The sequence below is a fragment of the Heloderma suspectum genome, chromosome 5 (assembly GCF_057233095.1).
Source record: "Heloderma suspectum isolate Gila_16-S chromosome 5, 16-S_ref, whole genome shotgun sequence".
Classification (NCBI taxonomy): domain Eukaryota; kingdom Metazoa; phylum Chordata; class Lepidosauria; order Squamata; family Helodermatidae; genus Heloderma; species Heloderma suspectum.
This window is the reverse complement of record NC_139462.1, coordinates 176,920,120-176,936,955: the sequence shown is the minus strand read 5'-3', so window position 1 is coordinate 176,936,955 and position 16,836 is coordinate 176,920,120. Positions and strand designations below refer to the sequence as shown.

The 16,836-nt window shown below is 41.2% G+C and overlaps 1 protein-coding gene across 2 annotated transcripts in view; it reads left to right on the top strand.

Moving 5' to 3' along the window:
• CHN2 (chimerin 2) overlaps positions 1 to 16,836 on the top strand; it is a 212,797-nt gene that overhangs the window by 73,770 nt on the left and 122,191 nt on the right. For both annotated transcript variants that reach the window (XM_084858443.1, XM_084858444.1), the window contains exon 4: positions 9,905 to 9,936. In XM_084858443.1, coding sequence (XP_084714569.1) covers positions 9,905 to 9,936 — 32 coding nt within the window. The remainder of the gene's footprint in view (positions 1 to 9,904; positions 9,937 to 16,836) is intronic.

The following is a 16,836-nucleotide window of genomic DNA, read 5'->3' as shown; positions in this document are numbered from 1 at the left end:
CTGAGCTATTACTCTGAGTTTGGCTTGATGTGTCACTTGCCTGTATTGCTAGCTCTTCCATAAAGCATCAGATGTTGTAGAATCTGCCAGATGAACAGCTGTAAGTTTTATAACATCGACCTACAGATAGGTTTGCCAGTTATTCATTAGTGCCAGTTTTTCCCTCTTCCTACCAAATGCATGTCTTTAAAACTTTGTTTCTATATATGTGAAATCATGTCATCTACATTGTCCCCATTTAGTTATCTTATGTTTTGTACACAATGCTATGAGATTTTCTCCTTCTGAATTTCCCCCCAGATTTAGGGGTTCTGATTTTCCTTGTCTTCATTGTGTATAGACTTGGGCTGGATTTCTAGACTTGGTCAAGATTTCTTCACAGACACAGTTCATTACTGCTGCTGCTTTGTTTCTTTCATTTGTAGGGGCGCAATCCAATGGGGTTCTTATGCCTCCATTGATTACCTTATGCCTTGCCATTTCCTCTCTGCAAGTGGGACCCACCATTTGCAGAAGGAAGATTTAGCACTTCCGGGGAAACCGGAAAGAAGCAAAAATGCTCGTTTCTGGAATGGAGCAGGTCGGTGGAGCTCACATGAGGGAGCTTTGCCAACCTGCCCCAATCAAGGAACGAGTATTTCTGCTCATTTCAAGGCTTCCTTTGGGAAGTGCTAAATCACTGTCGCAAAATAAAATAAAAAATAATCTGTATTTTAAATTCCTGCACTGCTGCTAGGTTTTATTGTGGTTGTATTGTTATATTGTGGTTTTAATTATCTTTATATTTTAAATTGTTTTATTGTGTGCCGTTTGGTTTTAATTTTTGTGAACCACCCAGAGACCTTCGGCTATTGGGTGGTATAGAAATGAAATAAGTAAGTAAGTAAGTAAGTGGTGCAACACACAATGGAATCAGCAGGACATACCACATGTGCAACAAAATCGGTGGGCCGCAAGAGAATTGGCAGAGGCTTAAGCAGCCCGTTGGATTCCACCCTAGAATGCGTTCTTTGCTGTCAATGAAGTTACGTATGTAAGCAATTGTCTGCATTAAAACTCAGTGCAATTTTGTGTGTGTGCTTCTGAGTATGCAACCCTGAGTGTTATCTCAGGGATGATATGCCTTTTAGTAATGGTGCGTACATGAGCACCAAATTTAAAACTCCCTTACCAGCTGTGAACTCCTGTGCAAGAACCTGTGCGCAAGATTAGGAGGTAAAGGAATGAAGAGTATCATTACCATAGGTAAGTAGTTTTAAAAGGGTAAAATGGGCTGTAGACACGCTTTTTGTTGGGAATCTACAGAGAGTTGACTGTGGAGGCCTTGGTGAAGTTCCTTTCTGTACTCCCTCCTAACATCTCTCAAGTTTGAAGTCCTCTTCATTCTATTGTCCACCAAGTTTATAACCAGTTTCTACCATATTTAATTTTAAAAACAGACTCTCTTATATAAATATCTTTGTATTAATTCAGATGCCCTAGACCAGAGCTTTCCAAACTGTGTGCCGTGACACATTAGAGTGTTGGCAGTGTGCAGGTGTGTCGCGCGAAGTGCAGAAAATGGTGCGGAAGGGCACCGCGGAGCTCCCTTACTCGCGTTTGCTTCCCTTGGCCCCTCCCCCGGAACTTCCTAAAGCAGCTAATGTTAAAGCAGCTAAGCCTTAATCATGTGGCATCTTGACGTAGGATGCACGTGATTGGCGGTGTTGGAGCAATACGGTGAGGTAGAGGCGCGGGGCGAAGAGAGGGGAGGGGAGGCGCTGCCCTGGGAGCAGAGCTTGGCCGGCACAGAGAAGTGGCAGCAGCCACCAGCCCTGTGAGATTTCAAGCGCGCCCTTCGCAGACTTCTGCACCGCACTCCTGCACAGCCAAGCCAGAGTAGCGTGCAGGTGGAAACTCAGCCTGGGACTGCACCAAGCGGGCCGTCCACCATCTTGGCCAGTCGGAACGGAGCTCAGTGGAGGCCAGAAGCCTCAGAATCAGCGTGCTCCCAATCACCCAGGCGAGCGCAGCTGCAGGCTGTCACCCAGTCAACCCACCTGCTGCTGGCTGAAGGGAGGCCACCCTCCCAAACCCAATGTGGCAAACAGCAAGCCACCCACCACGTGGCACTTATAATTTGATTTCTGCCATTTATTTTTATTTTTACTCTGCTGTAATTGTGGATTAACCACCCACCGGCAGCATACCACCGGAGAGTGCTGGAACTGGTTTCTGAACATAGGCATTGCAAACGTTTACAGCAATATAGCCTTGTAGTGAGACATATACATTTACACCATTTTTGTTGGACTTTTGCTTCTCTACTTCATGTGTTTTTGCAGCTGAGCTCCTACCTGGGCCTATGTGTCCTAATATGTATTGTAAAAAGTTTAGTTAATTTTGTTTATTTTTCACATATTCTTGCACATATTTACATACTGTTACTCATAAATGACAACAATGCATGTTCTTATCTTACAAATCATATATTTTTAAAAATATAAATGAAAGGTTTTCATGAGATATGTTCTATCCCCATACATTTCGTTATTACAATTTATGTATGTGTCCGTATCTCTTATAAAGGGTTAGTTTAACCTCCGGTTTGCTAGTAAAACTGAATTACCGTGTCACGAAATTATGCATGTCTAAAAAGTGTGCCACCAACATGAAAAGTTTGGAAAGCTCTGCCCTAGACTCACCTTTCACAAATTGTCCTTCTGTTACTAGATAATTAGGATTGTTATGTATAATGTGACTAAGATACCCAAGCTTGTGTTTGTTATTTTCTATCCTAACTCCGGTCCATGACTAATGAACTAAAGGTCAGAGTATGCAAACATTTGTGTTCTGGATGTTATATGTCTTAATAATGCACGATTAAGATTTTCCCATCATTAACAGATTATATAATTAGGCTACATAGCTGGGTGTGGATGTACAAAGATAATTATGGAGACAGGAAAAAGACTGCTGTGTGATTGTAAACTGATCTCCAGATACTGGCAATTGGTAAAGGTGACTTTGCCTATTCTCAGTTACAAAATCCTAGATAACATCTTTAGGATAATCTGCTACCACAATTACCACCCTTAGTGCAGTAATCCTGGGCATATTTAACATTCTGTGTTATATTCTGGAAAATGTAGTCAAGGTTCTTATTCTTTGCTTCCTTTCTATAAATAGTAATTTTTCACCTTCTTCAACTGAGCAGTGGCAGCAATAATCCCACAACTTTCCTATATGTATTTTATTTAATGCATAATTTAGATTTCTTCTTCCCAAAAGGGTTTCCATTTGGAACTGATAAAAAGTGTTTAATCACAAGTTGATTCTCATTCATTATTTCTCTTTTTCATTCTCAGCTGAATGTTAAAGCAAACTATCTAGCTGTCTGTATTTATACTAGATTCAGGAAACAGACAGGAATTGGACTCAACAGAGCACATTGGTGGGCCCCCATGTTTTCACAATGCTCACATAGTGAAAAAAAAGGAAAAGAACGGATTGCCTTTGGAAAAAGAGAAGTGGGAGTTGGGCTTCTGAAGCTTTGAAGTTGGGAGTTGGGCTTCTGCAACTTTGAAGTTCCCTTCAAAGCTGCAGAAAAATATTAAGAACATTTGGGAAATTTCTGCTACAAGAATGACCTTGGCAGACCTATCCATAGCCAAGAGGCCTGGAGAAAACTTTTTCTCCATATAATACAATCAATATTTTCTGTCCCTTGTGACTCATATGTTTTGAAACATTTTATTAGGACTACACCATATCTGGCTGTTAAGATATTATAAGATGATTTGTTCAATAATAATAGCATATTCATTTTTATAATGTTTTTGTTAACTTTGAGGTGCACTTAGGTTTTGCTTACATTTAGATTCTTCTAGTACTAGGAATTAATAGTAAAAACAAACACCCCTGTTTCTAAAAATAATACATTCCATTTGTGCTTTATGTTTTAGACTTTATTTTCAGAGTGTCAGAAGCAGAAAATGTTTGCGTGTGTTTTTCTGGAAGTCTGTGTTTAGGTGTACTAATGGATGGTAACTAAGAAATAAGTAAAATAATTGCATGTAACTTTCAAATTAAATTTTCTTTAAAATATTGTGAACATATATGAATTTTAGCAAGAGGCCATTATATAGGGTTGGATCCAGGATCTGTCTTCCACAACAGGAAGGGATCTCCCATGAGAGGAAGGGCTCCATTCACAAAAGGTCCCTCTGCCCAATTTTGGGGAATCCACTTCCTTCATACCACAGCACACCCTATTCAGCAGGATTTCTTGACTCTCTGTGTAACATTTTCAGGGGACTGGAGGGACTGCCATATGAAGGAGGGGGTGAAATCCACATTCACCAGCACAGTTGATTCAGCTTAAATCTGGATCCAGTGCATAAATTCTGCATACTAGAAACCCAGGGTCAGCAGAATTGGACATATAGAGTTCTTTTTACATTCCACTGGCTTCTTTCCCAGTGTCACAGCAATTGCCATAAAGGCAGCCTGTTTAGACAGTGAACATCCAAGGCAGCTCATGCTTGGGAAAATAAAAGAGAGATGAATTACAGAACATAGAGGCATTACATTGGGTTGCATCCTGCACATTGAAGAATTAGCTAATAATAATAGGGCTTTGATGAGGCACACAAGAAGAAGTTGTTGAAATATACTGCCATTTTAATGAATTCACATACGTGAGAATGAAGTGCAATTGTAAAGGAATAACTTTTTTTTCTTAAAGCAAGAAGGCCTGGATAGTAAGGTGTCATGTTGCAAACAATGCATGCTGTTAGATTTGGCAATCACTAGGTGTGCCACAACAAGCTGACCTGGTGCAGATACCTTAATGAATTGAAATCTTAATGGGTTGAAATGTTAACAGCAGGCAGAGCTCAGCTGCTGTTATCAAAACACACCAGTGATATTAAATTGGATGGATTGACTCAGAAGGATGATAGAATTTAGTCCACCTTTGTCTTCAGGCTCCAGAAATAATGTTTACCTTTGTAGAGGTCTACAAAATTATGCATGGTGTGGAGAATGTGGAGAGGGAGACATTTTTCTCCCTCTCTCAAAATACTAGAACCCAGGCTCATCCTATGAAGCTGATTGGTGGAAGATTCAGGACAGACAAAAGGAAGTACTTCTTCACTCAGCACATGGTTCAAATATGGATTTCGCTACCACAGGATGTAGTGATGGCCACCAATTTGGATGGCTTTAAAAGGGGGTTGGACAAATTCCTGGAGTATAAAGCTATCAATGGCTACTAGTCATGATGGCTATGTGCTACCTCCAGTACCAGAGGCAGTGAACCTATGTACATCAGTTGCTGGAGAACATGGGTGGGAGGGTGCTGTTGCGCTCGTGTCCTGCTTGTGGGTTCCTAGTTGACAGCTGGTTGGCCACGATGTGAACAGAATGCTGGACTAGATGGACCCTTGGTCTGATCCAGCATGGCTCTTCAGCCATGCCTCAGGCATTTATTTAATTTTAGAAAACAGGAACCCTTTTCAATATCTAAATTTATATTTCTTACACCACCAACTTGTGAAGAAGAAGCATTTGTATGAACAAGCTAATTTAGTTCTGAAATCATTAGGGTGATTTCTTGTGTCAGTTTGGATATAATTTTGGATACAGATTATTTGCTTGAGACATCTTCAGGACATTTATTCATCCTACATGTGTTGGTCACAACTTCTCGGAAGTTTCTACTGTACAGTGGCATTCAATTTTGCAATAGTATTTTACTGTATTGACAGAAGATCACTTAGTAAGTTTTCCAAAGAGGAAAAGTTGCAGTTCAAGGCTGCTGAAAGCTTAATAGGTTTTATTGACTCAGCAAGGGCTCATACCCAGTCCTAAATGCATTTACTTACAAGTAAATGCCATTGGTTTCAATGCAACTGTATTCTCCTTAACAATGCATTGGTTACAGGCCCGTGGCACATCTCTAATCATGATCACTATTTATTTAATAGAAATTAATCCAGCAATTCCTCCATGCATCATTGTGGAAGGGGTTTCTTGCAGTATAAAATACCATAAGATATCCTGCCAGATATGGTTTTCTCTAATATTAGCTATATTCAGAAACTGTCATATCTGTATGAACCATGATCTTGAAGTCAGAGAACTAGGCCATGCCTGAACTCTAAAAACATTATTTTTAATACAGGCATTTTCATGAAGCTGTTTTGACATTTTACACTTGGGTTGTGGTGATGCTAAAATGCTGCTCTGAGGTCCTTGGAGAAATTGTGAGATATGAATATAGAAAATAAATAGACACTAACCATTGCAAAGAGATTCCACTACTCTTAAGGTTTTGGATAACTCTCCTGTAATATAGTATCACAGTAAAAATATAAATACATCAAATACATCAAATGCTATATAAATGATATGTAGGGGCTTTCAGTGTGTCATGAAGAATTTTGTTTTTTGGCAGTTGCCGCCAGCCAGTTTTCAAGGTTTCCTGTGGGCTGGGTCTGAAGGGACGTTATTTGTACTAGGCAGTAGCAATCACAGGTTTAGCAGCAATTATTACTGAGTTGAAATAGACTTGCCTAGTGTCTCAACTGCAAGGTCTCTACTGTGATGCACTTAAAAAGTGAATATCGACAACATGTGGAAATTGGGGCAAATTTCATCATTTCATTTTGGTACAGTGCAAGAATGTGTGCAGGCAGAAATCCAAGAAATTGTATGCCTTGATTATTAGTTGTTATTGATATAGTGCCATCAATGAATATGGGACTTTAAAAGTAAAGTAAGAAAAAAAAGACAGATCCATGTCCCAAGAATTTACACTCTAAATTGCAGCAATAGAGAAGCTAACAAAGGAAGAGGCAGGAACAAAGGCAATAAAGAGGCAAAAGTAACAACGGATAAATGTACAGGCCTCAGTTCACTCTCAGCAAGGTAGGCCAAGAAATTTGAATTCATGACCCAATGAGCACCCTTCTACTGAGACCATGAGATGTAACCTTGTTCCATGCTTTCCTGTTGCACTAGCAATTTTGTGGTCATCCACAATAGCCCCATCTCATCATGATGAAAAATATAGACAAGTAGGAGTCACCTTATTGAACTGGAAACCAAGTCACAGGTTATATCTCTCTATATTTGGATATATAACGGGCAAAGGAGTACCCAACATTCCAAATATGCAGTGCAGTAAACCAAAAAGAAGCAGGTTAACCTGTATTGTATTCATGCCCTCCACTTTGTATGCCAGGTATCCTGAGAGCTTTTCTACACAAGACATTTATTGTGTGCACATCATTCCTTATTCATGCTTGTGTATGGGTTCCTTTGACAACTTCATGACCCTCCAGCTTTGCTTCTGTTTTTTTAGAGCAGTTTCCCAGGGTTTTTTAGAGCTGGGAAAATGGAGAGCTTTTCTACAGAAGACTGTATATACTTTCAGTTTCAGCGCAGAATTGAGCTGCGAGCACTACACGAAAAGCATTTCCTTTCCTGCTTTTTTGCTACATAACCGCTAAGTGGCACTGTGGTATAGCAAAATAGCACAAATACACATGAGGAAAAAGCATTTTCGTTCATTTTCACAAATAATATTGCATTTTCCCTGCTCTAAAAAACTTGCTAAAAGTGTTCTTTAAAAACCGAAGCGAAACTGGAGGGTTATGACATCATCTAAAGAACCCGTAAACAACTGTGAGTAGGGAATGACAAGCACACAATAAGTACCCTGTGTGTAAAGCTCTATAAAAACAGAAGCGAAACTCAAGGGTCATGACATAGTCTAAAGTACCTGCAAACAAGCGTGGGAATGATGAGCACACAATAAATGCCTCAAGTAGAAAATCCCTTTGTACAGAACTCGGATCTCAGTTTGGCAATGAAACTGGAAGTAGATACAGTGGATTAACAGCCTTGTGTAAATGTGAGACTCACCCACCATGGACCAGCACCCAGGATCTCAGCTTAGAACTAGTGTTCATGAATTACTGTACTAACACAAAATATTTTAGATCATTTCCCTTAAAAACAGGCTGTTCATTGTAAAGCATTAAAAGATCAGTAACACATTAAATTAAAAGTTAAACCTATTTTTATAAATCCAGTCATAGTCTTAGTACCAGTTGATACAAGACTGCCAGTTAAAAGCACGTAAGTAATGAATGGCTATTTAAATTAGGGACATCTTAACTGGTAGTATTCAAACTCTATTCTCCAAATATTAAACTAACATTAAACAAAAGCATAGTAGGTCAAACTTTGTAGAGAACTGCCCCCTGTTGGCCTAGCATTTGTTTGCTTATAAATGCCAAATTAAATGTTCAACATTATGTGTGGCATTTATGTTTAATTCATTGTGTTTCTCTTGATAAAGGGGACCATCTTTCAGGCATTGTTGCTCTGCAAGCACCACTTATTTCAATGAAATTAATAGAATGTGCTTGTTCCTTTAGGGTTGCAACCTGAAGTATACTTAGGTGGAAGTCAGTTGCATTAAAATGAATGGCATTGCATTGCAAGTAGATGTGTGTATGATTGAGGTGCCAAGCTATTACATTTTCCCTCTTAAGAAAGTAATATATAGACGAGTTCTTTTGTTTCAGCCAGTCCTTTAAGTGTTCCTTAGACTTTGCATTTTGATTATTTCATTATCTATATTTGATACACACTGGAGGTAAATTCTTCACTTACAGTAAAATTGAACTTCTTTGTTTAGGATGGGTTGTGAAAGCCAAAGCTGAATATAGAACATATTGGAGTGCACAAACTGGACTTCATTAAGCAAATCTAGAGTTGTGTAGTGAGTTGGCAACTTCAACTAAAAGGCAATTAAACCCAAAAAGGAATCTTTAAATTACCAAATGTCGGGTCCTGGGACTAAATCAGCTGCAACTGGACTGCTTCAACCTAACTAAAGTACTGAACCATCCATTTTAGCATTTCACTCATGGGTGCAATTTTAGAGATGGGCCCACAAATAAATGGTCTGTCTGCCTGCTGCTATCTGAGTGTACGTAGCTGTTCAAAAGCTGGTTGCCACTATTAGTTTTGACAGTACCCATACCTGTTCAGGAGTGATGGAGTTGGGCCTGAATATAATTTTTTTGTTCATCCCTTGCTGCAATAAGGAAGGAGAAAGGAAAGGAGGCCTGGATTCAGTCTGTTCATCTATTGGTCACTGTGTATGTAGCTCCAAATCCAGCCTCAGGAAGAGGGTTAAGATATCTAGCCTTTTGCATGGTGCTTGATTCTATATAAGAATCACAGTTGCTGGATTGGGACGCATTTTCTTTGTTGCACCTGTAGGTGAATATCTCCTCCTATAAACTAATAATGATTAATAAATAGCATTTGTATAGTGCATTTGAGTGTTCAGAGCACTTAGATTATTTTGCTGTTAAACTAGCAGCAACCCTGAGAGTTGTTTTCACCATATTGCATAGAGGTGGCTAAAGCAGAGAGTCCATCTAAGGCCACCTAGTGTGTTCATGACAGAAAAAATTAAACTTAATTATTTTGCTCTCATTTGAATAATATCATCTTGAAAAGTTTGATAGCATTATTATAGTTGTAAGTTGCCCAGATCCTTAGGTTTCCTGAAGGGAGAGGAACTTCAGTGCATGCACAAAGCTCTCCCACCTGCAATGGTTTCCCCATTTATTTTCAGGGAAGGCAACTATGCACCTGCATTCCTTTGCATCAGAGCACACCCAGGGCTTTTGTATGGGGGGGGGGGGGATATTTTTGGCCCAGATCCAATACAGTTAGGCATGCTTAAGCCAATTGATTTCAATGGGTTTAAGCACACCTAATTCTGTATTGGATTTAGGCTGTTGTTTCACCAGCTTAAATGTTATTGTTATTTATGCCACTTCATATTTAACTACATTGTTGATGTTCATGTTGTTGTTTTTTAATTTGCATTTAGGTGGAGAACAGACCAAAATACTATGGAAGAGAGTATGTATTTAACATTTTTGTAAACATTATTTTATAAGCAGTCATTTGATGTGTGCCACTGTGCAATATTAAGTTGTTAATTAAGAATTGTTAATGAAGAGACTATGTATCCCAAAATTGTACCTCCCTTACTTTCTACATGTTTTTGTTTCTTGAAAGCCTAGATTCTCAGCATGCATATTCCTTTCCAGATGGCACCCAGAGCATATATCTATTTCTGTATTATTTTGCAATTAGCAGAAAAACCATTCATTTATTTTTGAAAACAAATTAGAGCTCATTTTATAAGAGCAGTCTGAACCTGGATTTGTTTCTCCCCTCTACCCCACCACTAACAAACAATAGTCAGCATTTGAAACGTACTATTTTCTGTGTATTGTAGCAGAAAGGAGACTGTGTTTAGGGATAAATTATTTACCATGCATTTACTATGTTTCAGGCAAAAAACATTTGATAAGCTTTGAAAAACTCCAAAGCATGCTATAGTAATTCAGCTAGTTAAATGTATCTGCAACCTAATCATTATATTACTTTGCATACTGTATTTTGCCCTTGTTCAAAGGTCACAGCTGAATTATTGGTTCCAGTAAAGTGATAAGGTCCTATACCTTCGTCAAATTACTGTGGTAAAAGATCCCTGAGGTGTTTGATTTCTTCTAAATTGAAAGGGGTAGGGGGGAGAGACTGAAACAGTTAAAAAAAACACACAACCCTAACCTCAAAGTTCTACCCCTCCCTTCTGATAATTCATAGAATCATAGAATAGTAGGTTTGTAAGGGACCTATAAGACCATTGAGTCCAACCCCCTGCTCAATGCAGGAATCCAAGTCAAAGCATCCCTGACAGGTGGCTGTCGAGCCTCATCTTGAATGCCTCCAGTGTGGGAGAGCCCACTACCTCCCTAGGGAATTGGTTCCATTATCGTATTGCTCTAATAGTCAGGAAGCTTTTCCTGATGTTCAGCTGGAATCTGGCTTCCTGTATCTTGAGCCCATTATTCCGTTTCCTGCATTCTGGGATGATTGAGATGAGATCTGGCCTTCCTCTCTGTGACAACCTTTCAAGTACTTGAGGAATGCTATCACATCTCCCCTTAGTCTTGTCTTCTCAAGGCTAAACACGCCCAGTTCTTTCAGTCTCTCTTCATAGAGCTTTGTTTCCAGTCCCCTGATCATCTTTGTGGCCCTCCTCTGAACCCTCTCCAGCTTGTCTGCATCCTTCTTAAAGTGCGGTGCCCAGAACTGGACACAGTACTCCAGATGAGGCCTAACCAGTGCTGGGTAGAGGGGAACTAGTACTTCCTGGGATTTGGAAGCGATGCTTCTATGAATGCAGCCCAAAATAGCATTTGCCTTTTTTGCAGCCACATCACATTGTTGGCTCATCTTCAGCTTGTGATCTACAACAATTCCAAGATCCTTCTCGCTTGTCGTGTTGTTGAGCCACGTATCCCCCATCTTGTAACTGTGCATTTGGTTTCTTTTTCCTAGGTGTAGAACTTGGCATTTATCCCTGTTAAATTTCATTCTGTTGTTTTCTGCCCAGCGCTCCAGTTTATCAAGATCACTTTGAATTTTGTTTCTTCTTCCAAGGTATTAGCTATCCCGCCCAATTTTGTGTCATCTGCAGATTGGATCAGCATTCCCTGCACCTCCTCCTCCAAGTCATTAATAAAAATGTTGAAGAGCACTGGGCCCAGGACTGAGCCCTGCAGTACCCCACTTGTTACCTCTCCCCAGCTTGAGAAGGTCCCATTGATAAGCACTCTTTGAGTCCGATTCTGTAGCCAACTGTGGATCCACCGGATCGTTGTTTCATCTAGCCCACTTTGAGCTAGTTTGCTCATCAGGATATCATGGGGCACTTTGTCGAAAGCTTTGCTGAAGTTGAGGTATATTATGTCCACAGCATTCCCACAGTTCACAAGGGAGGTTACCTGATCAAAAAATGAGATCAGATTCATCTGGCAGGATTTGTTCTTGACAGATCCATGTTGGCTTTGAGTAATCATTGCATTGCTTTCAAGGTGCTTACAGATGGATTGCTTTATCATCTGCTCCAGAATTTTCCTAGGGATTGATGACAGACTGATGGGTTTGTAGTTCCCAGGTTCCTCCTTTTTACCCTTTTTGAAGATAGGGACAACATTAGCCCTCCTCCAGTCATCTGGCACTTCCCCCGTCCTCCATGATTTCTCAGAGAGAATAGACAGCGGTTCAGAGAGTTCTTCTGTCAGTTCCTTTATTACTCTAGGATGCAGTTCATCTGGCCCTGGAGATTTTAACTCATTCAAAGTAATTAGGTTTCCTTGACTATATGCCTATCCATCTCCAGCTGCAATCCTGCCTCTTCAGCCTGTACTTCGCCATTGCCAGGGGGGTCATAGACTCTCTTTCAGGAGAAGACTGAGCCAAAGTAGGAACTGAGCACTTCTGCCTTTGTCATCTGTTATCATTTTGCCATCCTTATTTAATAGTTGAACCACCGTTTCTTTCCTCTGTCTTTTACTATGCATATATCTGAAGAAAGCCTTTTTGATGCTTTTAGCATCCCTCGCTAACCTCAGCTTGTTCTCAGCTTTAGCCTTCCTGATGCAACTCCCTGCAATTCTGTGCTACCTGCCTGTACTCTTCCTTTGTTGCTTGGCCTTCCTTCCACTTCCTATATGGGTCCTTTTTTTGTTTTCAGGTCATCTCTAAGCTTTTTGTGAAGTCACATTGGCTTCTTCTGTTGTCTTCCACCTTTTCTTCTTGTTGGAATTGTTTGCAATTGTGCCTTGAGAATTTCCTTTTTAAAAAACTCCCACCCATCTTGGACTCCCTTTCTCATTAGAGTCACTTGCCATGGGACCTTACTTATCATTGTTCTGAGTTTATTAAAATTGGCTTTCCTAAAATCCAGGGTACGCATTTGGCTACACTCGGCTTTTGCTTCCTTTAGAACGAAGAACTCAAGTATAACATGGTCGCTTTCCCCCAGAGTTCCCGTAACTGCTACTTTATCCACTAAGTCATCTCTGTTGGTTAGGATCAAGGGAAGGATAGCCGATCCCCTAGTTCCTTCCTCTACTTTTTGTAGGAGGAAGTTATCCACAACACAAGTCAGGAATTTCTTGGAGAGGCCTTGTTTTGCAAAATTTGTCTCCCAACAAATATCGGGGAAATTGAAGTCCCCCATTACTACTACATCATGCTTCCTTGAAACATTGGCTATTTTTTCCCCAAAAAGTTTCATCCTCATCTTCTCCTTGATTGGGTGGCCGGTAATAGACTCTGACCACTATGTTCCTTTTATTCTTTGCTCCAGTTATTTTAATCCAGATGCTCTCGATGGGGCTACCAAGCTCATCCTCCTGTATTTCTGTGCAGAGATATGTATTTTTCACATATAGTGCAACCCCACCTCCCTTCCTGTTCCTCTTGTTCTTTTTGAACAAGTTATATCCTTCAACTGCTATATTCCAGTCATGAGAGTCATCCCACCAAGTCTCAGTTACACCTATCAAGTCATAATTTCCCTCCTGTATTAAAAGTTCAAGTTCGTTCTGTTTGTTTCCCATACTCTGGGCATTAGTATATAGACATTGAAGACCATGTGCTTCATAGTCTGGCTTTCTTCCTACATGTTTGTGAAGACTATTATTGGGTGTTATTAGAGCTCTTCTCTCTGTTGCAGTGCATGAGCCTTCATCCATTGTTACCCCCAACTTTACTTCTCCCTTCCCCGTAGGATTCAGTTTAAAGCCCTTCTGATAAAGTTCTTCATGCTGTGGCCAAACACATTCTTCCCATTTTTTGTGAGATGCAACCCATCCCTTGCCAACAGTCCATCTTCCAGGAAGTATAGCCCGTGGTCCCAGAATCCAAATCTCTCTCATCGGCACCACCTTCGTAGCCAGTCATTCACCTGGAGTATTTCCCTTTCCCTTTCTGTCCCTCTTCTAAGTACTGGAAATATTGATGAGAAAACTATATGGGCCCCAAAGGTCTTCAGTTTCCTTCTCAAAGCTTCAAAGGCTGACATGATTTCTTCATAGCTCCGCTTGGCGGTATCATTTATTCCCACATGGATAAGAAGAAAGGGATACCTGTCAGTGGGCTTTATGAATGCAGGGAACCCTTCAGTAACATCTCTAATCTGTCCTCCCAGGAAACAGCATACCTAGAGAGTCCACGGGTCTTCGCGACATACTTTGGTTTCGATCCCACGCAGCAAGGAGTCTCCCACTAATACTACTCTTCTCTTCTTGTTCTTGTGGGCCTTGGCTTCATTGCCTCTGCTTGACTGACCTTCAGCCTCTTTCTCACTCTCATGCAGGTTCCCCTGAAATTCTTCCTCTGCAGGCTGTCCTCCAGTCTCATCCTCCAGTACCTGGAAATGGTTCTATAGCTCCACTGCTTCCACTGGTGCAGAGTGGCTTCTTGTTCTTCTGCTCCTAACTGTCACCCTTTTCTAGGGATGTCAGAGAATTCCGCCACAAATCTCGGGGAGGCCAAATGCCAGCGCATTCGGCCCCCCGAAATCAGTGGTGGAATGGTCTGCCCCCCGCCCCCCCCTCGGGACGGGACTTACCTTGGGCAGATCTTCCTGGCAGCGGCGGCTCCAGCGGCAGTGCAGCAGCGGTGGCGGCCGGTCTTCCGACCGGCTGCCGCCACCGCCATTTCCAGTTAAAAACAAAACAAAACAAAAAAACGTGATAGGCTATGTAAAGATTTACGTAGCCTATCATGGCTAGATTTTTAAAAAACACAGTGATAGGCTACGTAAATGTTTACGTAGCCTATCACGGCTGATTTAAAAGAAAAAAAAACAGGCGCGTACGCAAATGGTGGCGCCCATGGGCGCCGCCATTTGCGTACGCGCCTGTTTTTTTTTTCTTTTAAATCAGCCGTGATAGGCTACGTAAACATTTATGTAGCCTATCACGGCTGACTGCAGGGATGCAAATGGCGGCGGCTACGGCCGCCACCATTTGCGTCCCTGCTAGCCAGCGGCCGGATGTCTGGCCGCTGGCGGAGCCGGCTGGCAGCTCCGCAGAATCCCTGCGGAGCGGAGCCAGCCAGCCAGAATTTCGGGCGGGAGGGACGGAGCGCCTCCCCCCCCGGCCAGAATTTCGGGGCGAGGGACGGAGCGCCTCCCCCCAACCGCGAATCACCCCGTCGAAAAGGTAAGTGACTTTCGTACATCCCTACCCTTTTCCAAGGAGTAATGTCTACTGCATTATTCCTCATCTCAGCATTTCCCTCTTCTGCCTCAGCTTGCTGTTGCTCTTCAAGCTTCTGTTCTTCACTTTGCTGCTGTAGTTCCACCGTTCTGTCCAATAACTCTTCATGTTCTCTTATTCCCTGGAGGATCGACACCCCCCGCTCCAGTCCTCTTATTTTTTCTTCCAGCAGTGTGATCAACTTGCACTTGTTGCTCGTGTAGGCCATGTTGTTATCAGGCAAGAAAACAAACATTGCACACACCTTGCAGGTCACCATCACTGGAGAGTCTTGTCCTTCCATAGTCTCTTTTCCTTTTTTGTGTCTAGCTTTCTGATTGTTCTAGAATAGCCTGTGCTTGGTCCTCTCCTCACTGGACATTAAAAACAGAGTCCCAGAATTCACTGTAAACATTTTTTTTAAGCATTTGCTTTTATCCAACACCTTCTCTGGACCTAATTTAAGCCTAGATTCACCAAGGCTTAGCTTTCAGTGCCAGGACCCGGGTGACCGAATTTAAGAATTAGTAATTTAAAAAATTCTCAGATTATTTTGAGTTAACATCCCTCCCATTGACAATGAGTAAGCATGGCATATAGGACATTAGGGGCAAGGGATTCCGCTATAGCATCAAGACTAGTAGCTATTATCCAGTGGCATTTGGTCTAGACCAGCTAGACATTTTTAAACTACAGCCACTATTATCCCTGACCAATGGCTATGGAATATGATGGAAATTGTAGTCCAATAACATCTGTGCACACAAGATTGGGAAAGGCTGGGCTAGACAAATTTGTGGTCTGTCAACTCTCTTTTTCCACTAATTAATCTCCTAACTTTTCTTTCTTTCTTCCATAGCACAGATTCACACAGCACATAGTTAAACTATGGAATTCACTGACAGAAGATGTGATGATGGTCATCAACTTAGATGGTTTTAAAGGGGGATTAGACAAATTCATGGAGGATGCAGCTATCAGTGGCTACTAGTATGATGGCTATATGCTACCTCCAGGTTCAGAGGCAGCATGCCTGTGAATACCAGTTGCTGGGAACAACAGTGGGATAAAGATATTATACCCTATTTAGGAGCTTCCTGGAAACGGTTGGCCACTGTGGAAAGCAAGATGCTAGACTACATTGGCCTTTGGTCCGCTACAAACAAGTTCTTCTTGTGTTCTTATATCAAAACTAGAATATGAGATCCAAAAGCAATGTGTAGGCTTCTCTACCTAATCCTGTTGACTTTGATGAGATTGTAGCAGTGTAAGTAGCAAATAAATCTACCTTATAGTCAAGGAATTAATGGAAAGGCATATTTGGAGACATCATGGGCTGGATGAACCAAAGAGAGCATATTCTAGTGAAAAGCCTCTTCCACTCATGGAAGAGCTGTTTACAACTTAACAGAAGAGTGTTGCATGAGAAGAGTGACCCCAAATCCAGAAGAGTTCTTACATTTGTGCAAAATCTTGTGTAAAACGTTGTCCAAGCTCATTCTCAAACTCATTTTTTTTATGCCAGATCAGGGGTGGGTAGAAGGTAAATTTCTAAATATTTTAGACTTCAACTCCTAGGCCAGTGGTCAGGAATGCTGGGCATTGAAGTTCCAAACATCTGGAGATCTATTTTCTGCCCACCCATATACTAGAGTATGTACACTACAGCCTGTATTTTCCTTATTCATCATTTTTT